The following is a 10,079-nucleotide window of genomic DNA, read 5'->3' as shown; positions in this document are numbered from 1 at the left end:
AAAAGGCTGTTGGGTGCAAAGACTTAAGTTATCTCTCTAAGTATCTCATTTAGGATTGGATTTGTTACATAACTGGTAACAGTTATTTCCAAGGAATGTTCTCATCCTGGTAAGAGCATAATGTGTTTTTGAATCAGCTTTACCCTGCATTTACCAGAACATCAAAGAACTCCAAAGAAACTTACTTGTCTTAATCCTCACTCAATCTATTTTGGCTTCCACTACTCAGAACTGGAATTACAAAAAGCAAGTCCTGGGAAGTACATGTTTGATGTAGTTGTCTCTTCCACCAGTCCAAATGGTATATTATTAGCTGAGATGTGTTGTGTTTCTGCCAGAGCTGACGAGGGGAGTGTGATGGTTCCAAAACCCCAAACCACTTCTGGAATGCTGGGAAAAGATGAGGTATGGGAGAACCTGTTCTCCCCTTACCACAATATAGTCAGGTTTTGTGGTAGACAGACAAAAGTGAAAGCTGAGCACTTTATCAGCTGGGACTGATAAAGAGCACAAGTAAAGCTGAAGGTGTCTCTCCTGTCACTGCTAGAATGGTTGAAGTGGCATGGGCTGTTGATCAAACTTTCCTTTGGAAGACTAGTGCTATTATGAGTTTTGATATTTTTTTTTACTATTTTTTACTGTATACACATTGACCAGGTTAATGTGTATGGTTTATAGTATTGCAACTAAAAAAACTTCAAAATAGCAGCTCCTGAGGGCAATACTATTGGAAGGAATAGCTCTCACCAGTGCAAGCTGTATTATTTACTATTTCTCCTCTGAGGGTTTTTTTTACTTCTAAAAATAAACATTATGCCAATAACAGCCCCTAGAGTAGATATCGAGCTTTAGCATTATAGTTCACACAGCAAACCAAACATAGCTCACCTAAACAGTAATAGGTTAAATTGTATATGTTTTTAGTGTAAAATTCTTACTTCAAAGCAAGATGGCTTGGAGTTTTTTAAATAATACTAGGTACATATATCCTAGGATTTATTGGTTGTGGAGCTTTAGCTGTTCAGACCTTTAAAAGATTTAAATACCATCTTAAAGGCTCTAGTCTTGTCTTTTAATCAGTCTGTTGGCCAACACTGTTTCATTTAATGCTTGTATCTAGCACCAAATAAAGAATCTTTCTTGATTTTCTAGGTGTCTTACAGCAAATTCTCTTTACTTGTAGAAGTTTTGCCTTCTAAGTGAAGCCTGTAACATGAGAGTTAGATGGTCTTAAAAACTTCTGCAAAAAAGACTTCTGCTTAATTCATTGCATAGTCAGTATGGGGCTAGGAAAGCAGCAGCAGCTAAAGGAGCCAGAGTGTGCCAATGTTATTTCCCAGGAAATTTCATTGCACTTGCTGGTGGCCCCTTTGCCTGTTGCATGCAAAGGCCCCAACCCTGCAACACTGCTGAGGAAAAATACATCACATCCCTTCTGTGTGACCTCAAGAGGTTATGGCTGCAAAGGTGCACTTACTTGCCTTATCTCCAAGATGCATCTGTCTTGATCTCTTGGAGGATGTAGCTTCAGAAGTTTAACACTTTAGAAAAGCTAAACAAGGGGAAAATACAGAATGTGTTTGCACTTACAACTTTTCCAGGCTATCAGGCAATTCACAGTTGACCCATCTCTTGTCCACTCTTTGTATTCAACTAGTTATCTTATGCCTGAAAAGTACACAGCTCCCAAAAGTCCTTAAAAAAACAAATGCTGTAAAAAAAGCCCGATTACTCTGCACAACTTGCTTGCATTATATTCTATATGCTGGAAGAATTAAGATTTTTAGTGTTTAAGAAATACAGTGTAAGTCTACAGAGTGTAAAAAAATGAGGTAGCTTTAATCATTTCCTTCATTTACTGTAGGACCAGCAGCATATAGAACTTCAGGGTAGCCATCCTTTAATAGCTAAACTTTTTCTATTTGCAAGATTATACTTGTTCTTACTGATGCAGCTTCCTGTTTTTCCCCCATGTTACTCTCTTCATACAAAGTTCTAAATTAAGATTCCCAAAGGCTTCAGCATGCATAGCACTTCAGACAGCTATTACATTTCAGACAGCTATTACATTTAAGCTCTGTTTTTCCCTTGTTAGTGGTAGAAAAAGCCAGTCAGCTTGGGAAAAGGTTTTAAGAACACAGGTGACAAGCTCAGTGCTCAGCTGGGCTTGCAGCTGTACTCTAACCCTTTACCCAACACCAGTCATTACAGAAGTCTGTCACTTACTTTCCAGAGGAGAGTATATGGGACAAGCAGAAGCCCCCATTTGCATGCAGACTAAAGCACCCTGTAGTGGAAAACCTGAGACCCCCAAAGGCCAGAGTACAAGCAGTCAAGGCACTTTGTCACTCACTTTATTCACATATACAAGTTGACACTACACTATTAAATATAGACAATACAGAAGCATTAAAAAGAAATACTGTTTAAAAACTTTAAAAAACACATATTGCTTCAAGCTTAGATGGTATTTCCCTATAGTTTTTAAAGTGAATTCAGTGCTAACAAAAGCTGAGGCAGCTTCCCATTCACTTGTACCCCTAATTTTATAGGGGCTACTGTCAAGGTGTTGAATCAGGCTCCACATATGGCTTTGCTGCTGAGTGCACTAACTGAGCTAGAAAATAAACTGGAACATCTAGGTTACCACACTTAAGGCCCTCAGATTGCTAGCTTTTGGTCCCTATCACAGTAAAAAGAAAAAAGTCAGAGGCGCCTTTATGAAGGCCTCTGAACTCAGTGGCACTGCATTATACCATAAAAAATATACTTCCCTACATGTTAAAAGTTTGATTAAAATGTACATTTGCTACCTGTATAAAATTCTTACCAAAATTCAGATCTGTCCCTCAGTTTTTTTTAAGTTTGGCTCTATGTTTAGCTATCACCTTGACTATCCCAGCTTCCAGTGAAAAAGTCTGTAATTCATAGTTGCAAAGATGTAAAAGCAGTGACTGAACAGGCATGCTACTATACTTTACAGGGACATTCTTATGCAGTTTTCATTGTAACATTTTGTATTGTAAACACTAGTCTTCACAACACTATAGTTAAATTGCAGCATTACACATTGTAGAAGTCTTGTTTTACTTTTAGCTAAGTACTTTCAGAAAGAAAAAGGAATAAACAGTTATCTTAACAAAGACTTTGGACAACTGAGTATTTACTGTGTTCATACAAACAGTGTTCATCACTTGACTGAATTCAAGAGTCCATGCAAGACAAAGTTCAGAACTTCCTTAATAGGGTGACAGGTTTCCCATTTTTTAGCAAGCCCTATTTGATGCAAAACAGCCACCTCCTGTAAGAATCTATGGAATATATTTAAGTTTTTACACTTGAAAAGTTCTGCTTTCCAAAACAATTGGCTTTTCATTTAACACCAAAACACTAAAGTAACAGTTTTCTAGGTTCAGCCTGGCACATGCCAAATATTTTGCATATACAACTTGCAGTGATCAGAACAATACCATTTCACAGTCTAAGCAAGCCTACTAGCCTTTTGTTAGTCAAATAATTCCAAAATGCAGGAAGGCTACCTGACTTGTAGAATAATTTACCCCTCACTTCAGGCATTATATTACTTAAAAGATAGTACCAGCATAGCACCCAGGATTATTTTTAGCTACAGACCATTTGAAAAAAGCATGACCATGACTCACATGACCTTATTAGCAGCACCACTGTCTTACACCAAATTGTTCCAGTGGGGAACAGCTCTTGACCAGACAAGGATAAGAACTAGATCATTTCCTCAGTACACAGAAGCATTGATGCCGTTGAAGATTCTTATGTTCTGTAGAACACCTAACAAGCCTGTTTGAGATGTTTTGAATTTGGTACCCAGTATCCAAGGCAGAAGACATTTAAGCCTTCTATATTTATTGGAAAGACCAACATCTAATGGGAGATTCATCTTATCCAAAATGGATACTTAAGGCAGGCACAGAATCATCTTGGCTTCTTCATTCTCAGTGGGAAGAAAGAACTGTAGAAGCTGTCTTTGAAAGCATGGCAAGATGAGTACTGGCCTACACAATCAAGGAAGCTGTTTAATGTGACAAAATGCAGAGGGCACTGTCCATCTGCTGCAGTTACATAAAGCCTACAAGGCCCAAGGTGTATATGGTATTCTGGGCAACAGGAACAGAGTTTTTATTGAGTAAGGCTGTTAAACACCGAGTCAGTGCTTTGATACTGTTGTTCAAAGCTAGAGTGGATTTCCAAATTGAAACAGCATCAGAAGCAACTGAAACATATTTACAGCAGCTATTTAAAAGAAAACACAGCATAAAAGGAAATTAAAGGAATCTCATATGGAATAAAGGCAGCCTCTGGAAGAGTTTGTCTCAGCTTTGGGCACTGTTCTAAAGTTCAGGAAGTTCTAGCCTGTGGTTTACTTAAGTTGGAATACTGTGATTTTGCTATGCATAAAACATACTACTTCACATTTCACATTACCAGACTTAAAAGCTGCAAGATCTCTAGTAGGTAGCCTGAAGAGTTGTCTATTTTTATAGCTTTATGCTTAAAAGGCAGGTAAAAATCAGATTATAATTTCATGGATTCTAGGACATCCTAGCAAGATTAAAACTGAGATTAATGAAACCTTTACTGATGTAATGTAATTCACACTAGGAGGCAGCAGTGCTTGGTCCCTTTGCATGATTACTTTTTCAGTAACACCTTCAATCAAACTTTTCACTAGGCATGTGACTCTCTTGCAGTATTAATTCTAGAGTTGTGCTTACTCACTGAGATTGTGGAATGAACCTAAGACTAGTGCAGGTTTCTGCTGCAGAAGTGCAAGTGTGCTTCCTGTGAAAAGGTGTCCAGTCTGTAAAACACAAGCTTCAAAACAATTAATCTGATATAACCAACATATATAGCTAACACAGAACACATCTGAACAAAACTTAGAAGCTCACAACTACAGTAATAATCTGCCTAAAGCTTAGTTATCAAACTGAAAAAATTAATTTACAGCAGCTTGAGGGAAAGAAACACTGAGGATCTCACAAACAATGACTGTCTTACTACGTAGAAGTAGGACCTACAAAGCAAGTGTTCAAACTCCATTATATATTCTTGTTTACTAGAGGGTACACCTCTCCTCCTTACCCTCGCCCTCACCCTGCTATAGTGAAGAGTCCTGCACCAATTTTAGGAGGCAGAATACTTCAAGACTTCATCTACAGGTTCATCAACATGATTTTCAAGTTTCAAACCTTCTAACAGTATACTTGTACAATACCACCAAATGGAATGCATATTGCACTCTGACACCCACTGAGCATAATAGGTATTCTTAAGTGTTAAAAATAGACTTCACTAGACAGGAGCCAGCCCTCTCCTTCAATAAACCAGCATCTACATGATTAAGCCTAAAGTGTAAACACAAGCTTAATACAGTGGTACAACTTGATACTAGTAGAACAAGCAACTGCTTATTGAGCAGCAGCTATCAAATAGTGATTGTCTACATCAGTTATTTGGTATAACAGGTACTGCAACACAGCAAAACAATCCTGTAGCTGTTTCGTGCCCTGAAAATTAGTAGTTTAATGACTTTAGAAACAGCAATAAAGGTTAGCATCAGCAGATTCACTAATCAAACAAGGTTTTTTGAAAGTTTCTATATACAGACAATACTGCTATTTGCCTGCCTAAAGCATCTACATTTTAGTGCTGTTTACCAGACCCACTGACTTTCCTGTTGTCTGTCTTAATATACTTATTTTGGTATAAGTATTAAATAAAATAGTACTATAAATGCAAAGGCACCTCCATCACACCTTTAAAGTCTTTCCCCAACACCACCTCCCCATGAACTGGACTTCTAAAATAAGGGACAACAGGTTATTGTAACCAAGATCAAGAAAGTGTTTGCTTTGACTCCCTGTGTGCTAAGGTTCTCCCCCCCACCCCCAAAACAAGTCAGCTGAAGCATTAGAAAGATTCCCAAAAGGGGAATTGTTTAAAAGTTTGAGTAGCTGTATCTAAAAGCCTCTTCAAAGGTTATGGCTCCAACAATAACACCCCACTGTGAGGTAGGTAGCCAAGATAAAAATATTGTAACAGATATTTTAACAGATGGAAACTCCCTATAAAAACCTTGCATAAGTAGTTTGGTTCCTTGCACTAGTGTCCTGATATGCGTAACTTATTCTGAAGATGCCTAAGGGAATCCAAATTCACCGAGCTCTTGCCGAGTAGCATCTCATATACTCTGTCATCCAGGGGTTATCTGGTGGGGAGGGCTTTATTCGCCAAGCTTTCTCTGCTTCTGCTGATCGTACTCTCCTCTGAGACAGCTTCCTTTTTTCCACTTGTCTCCTGTTCTTTGCTCGTAGAGCAGATTCGTGAATCTAAAAGACCAGAGTTAGTATTACAGCAGGAACACAGCCTAGGAACCCCCCCAGGTAAGCTGAGGATCACTTCATATTTGTGCCGGACCCCATCCTGAAGAAACAGGGTTTGCTAGCAAGATTATATTTTCCCTCTGTAATTTGTACCACTAACAGAAGAGAAGCACAGAAATTTGTTAGAAAAAGTCTTAAGTTCTGTTCTGCATTATCTTTCCCATTTCACACTACTAAAGAATTCAAAAAATCTTGAATGTTTGTCTGACATATTCAAAAAACTTCTATTCTTCTATTTCTACCACTTTAAGCTGTTAAACATCCCTCAATATGCCCAAGCATCCCTTAAAACCTAAGCCGTATTAGTAAGACCAACCCCTAGAGACTCCTTACTAGGGACCAATGAACTTAATTTTGAGAACATGCTGCAGGCACACCTACATACATTTTTATATTATGAAATTCTGTTTTCCCCAAATTTAATCTTAAGAGCCAGCTTCTGTTTGCTTGCTTTTATCTCCAGATTTAAAATAGTTTCCCATCTCAATTAGGGGAAAGTAACAACTTTCATACATTCAAAAGTGACCTAGCCAGGCAGTAAGTAGTCCATTCCCACTTAAAGAAACATTCTTAGAGACAAAGCACTACTTCAGTGTTCAGTGGCTTACATAATTGGAAGTGTTTCAGAAGCATTCTGCCTATTCACTGCAAATTCAAGACCTTATGGGAGGGCAGTGGGCAGTAACCGCTTCTAGTATAAGAAATGTTAAAAGTCTTGAGCGGAGATATTTATACTTTCCAAGACAGGCATCAGCCTCTATTAGGCTTCAACATAAAGCACCAGTCAGCTGTTTCTACCACTGATCAAATCTTATCAATCCAGTAACAGTATCCATTTTCAGGAAGGGCAGCTTCTTTCAAGAGCTGCAAGGCCCAAGTTCCTCATTTCCCTCAAAGGGCTGAGCTCTCCAGGAAAAGACTATGCTTCAAATCCCTTCCAAAACAGCCCATCAGAAGTCAGCTCTATCTTACACATCAAGAACACCACACACCTTAATCCTCAGATATCTTGGGTCATAGATTCAGGCTCTACCTTAGTAGTAAGATAAAGACAAGACACAGGCAGGGATACATTAATGACTATGTTTTGCCAGCCTAGGAGGGCTACAGAAATAAAATAGATCTGTTTTAACACTCCAAGCTTAGTGTTTCTTGCTAAGCCAGGAAACAGACCCCACTACAGCAGAATTCTGGTGCTGCACATGACTACATGAATTTTACTTGTGCTGTTTTGCTAATAATTGCATCAACCCTGCAACCTGCTGTCAGCCTGGTTGACATTTTAGCAGCAAAGCATTCATATCTTCTCAGTGAGGCTCCTACTCTTAGGAAGCACCCGAGGAAAAGTCACTCTTTCACAGCACAAGTGTTACCCCAGTGTTTATGTACCTGCCTGCTGTGGGATGCCTGGTGCTAACTGCCTGCTGCTTTTCTCTTGCTTTCATGAAGTTCAGAATGCAGAAATACATTTACAACAGCCAGTTCTGCTGGTAGCACTGTAACAGCCAGAAACAAGATAGCCAAGTTGTAATCAGAACTTGGAAGTATTCGTCAGACATGGGAACTTTCAAAACCAATTAACAGTTAAGAACTATTTGATTTGGACAGGTCAAGCCTCTTCAGGTTTATTGCTCTAACTTTAAGAATTTATTGCTACAATCTCCATGCATTCAAATAAAGGCATCCCTGGAAAGTTTTATCTATATTAGACATACGTCTTATCCAGGCACTAAGTAATTGCTGCCCATTTAACAAAACAGAAGTTTTTACTTACTTCATTTGCCGAAGCAGAAGCACAGACATTATGAGTTTTCTGGCTTCCAGTATCTGTCTGTCTTTCTCCCCACCCATACAGAGCAAATGGATGTTTACTCTCCTTTGGTGCATCTGTCTTTTGAGGACTTTTGGCTGATCTTCGATCATTACGACTGGACAAGGCACTTCGACTCGGACGTCGTCCTGTACGGCTGGTTTTGTCCGCTTCCTTTGCGGAAGTGAGTTCTACAGCCTTTTCTTGCTCTTCCCTCTGCTGCTTCTCCTGATCTTCTCTGTCTTTCTCTAAATAAAAAAAAAGTTATGTTGTCATTGGGAGCTTAAAGCATATTAACATCTGATTTGCACAGCGTCTCTTAATACATCATTGAAGCTGTGCTTTTATTTAGAAATGGAAGAAGTCATTACTTCCTTAGCAACAGATGTATACCTTGCTTAAATGCCTTAATTCTTTCTTTAGCAACTACAGTGTTTCCAAGCCCATCCCTCTGTACATCATCTTTCACATACTCAAACATGCCTTTCACTAGTGAGGTTGCAGATACCAAATAGCTCCAGGCATGGAGCTACATTTCACATGTAGTAAGACTGTTTCCAGTGATCTTCTGCCTTCACTCTTTCATACTTCCACCTTTCAGACAGCACAAACAGATGGACTGCTGAATGCCATGGAGATGCTGCCAGCCAGCCAGAGATCATCTGATAAGAGTACGTGAAATATTAAATCCCTCATGAGCTTCCACTGAAAGGAAAAAGTGATTAATTTTCAAGCTCCCTGATTATACATACATCTGGTTATGGTTTTCTGTTTACAGAGCAGAGGGGAGTATGAAGCAAAGACATAGTGATAGACATCACCCTTACTATCTGTTCTGTGAAGTATGTTTTACACTTAAAGAACTACACTCTGCAGGCAGTACCCTCCGAGGCTCATTTCCCCACCACATGCTTTTTAAACTTTCCATAACAAGGGTCCAGCATTTGTCCTCCAGGCCCTGGGTATGTAGAGCAGGGTTTGCAAGGGAGAAGTTAAAAGTCTGTATCATTGTTAATTTGCAGATGTAGATCGACACTGAAGGCTGGATCAGCATTATATAAAACATAATAAAAACACAGGGAAACAACTGTTCCCTAAGATCCAATCTTCTTGCATTGTAAAGCTACAGAAGAACTAGTTTTCTTTTGTTTGCAGTGCCCCACAGCTAGCATGTCTTGACATTTCCTGAACACTTTTTATAAAATTTGCGTCTTAGACTTCAGATGAAGGAAGCCAGTATCTGTATAGCACTGCAGGACTTCATAAATTTAAGAGAAAGGCTGGTAAGAAATTCATGCCTTACAGTTTTAGCTTTATAATAAGGTTGTAAGTTGTTTTGAACAAGTCTGTTTTATAACTTCATTAAATATAGTCAAGTGAGTGCACATGGATAGCAATTACTAACTGGAAAAGAGTTGCCAAAGATTTTTCCCACCTTTGCTATCTGTAAGGTGTAAAACTGGTGACAAGAGGTTTTGAACTATTCTGCTAATACTAATCAAAGATACTGCCTACAGTACCTTAGTGAAATATGATTTTGGGGAAAAGTGAACACACAGAAACCCGTTTTAGTTCTCCATCCTGCATATCTTCAACAGTAGTGTGGACAAGCTGGAGGTGTGTGCTAGACACTGAGCATGACCCCTAAGCATTGCAGGCACAAGCAGACATTGTGATCTGAAGTCTCTGTGACTTAGGCCAGTGATGCCTTTTATGTACATGACAACATGTTTATCGACCTTTTATTAACCTAAACAGCATAGTAGTCCACTAGTAAGTGATTCCCTTCAAGTGTCTACCTTTGAAGGTATCATTGTGTGTCTAGCGGAAGACAGCATCTAATGCTC

At 38.9% G+C, this 10,079-nt stretch overlaps 1 protein-coding gene across 1 annotated transcript; it reads right to left on the bottom strand.

Annotated features, from left to right (window-relative positions):
- Positions 1-5,789: 5,789 nt before the first annotated feature.
- Positions 5,790-8,472, bottom strand: CCSAP (centriole, cilia and spindle-associated protein; the record flags this gene model as incomplete). The annotated part of the gene is made up of 2 exons (XM_010292318.1): positions 5,790-6,368; positions 8,197-8,472. Coding segments are annotated over 2 exons (450 nt in total), but the record flags the coding sequence as incomplete, so codon positions are not given.
- Positions 8,473-10,079: the final 1,607 nt, after the last annotated feature.

This window comes from Phaethon lepturus, unplaced genomic scaffold (genome assembly GCF_000687285.1).
Source record: "Phaethon lepturus isolate BGI_N335 unplaced genomic scaffold, ASM68728v1 scaffold26838, whole genome shotgun sequence".
Lineage (NCBI taxonomy): Eukaryota > Metazoa > Chordata > Aves > Phaethontiformes > Phaethontidae > Phaethon > Phaethon lepturus.
The sequence above is the reverse complement of the archived record's forward strand: the minus strand, read 5'-3'. Positions and strand labels throughout refer to the sequence as shown.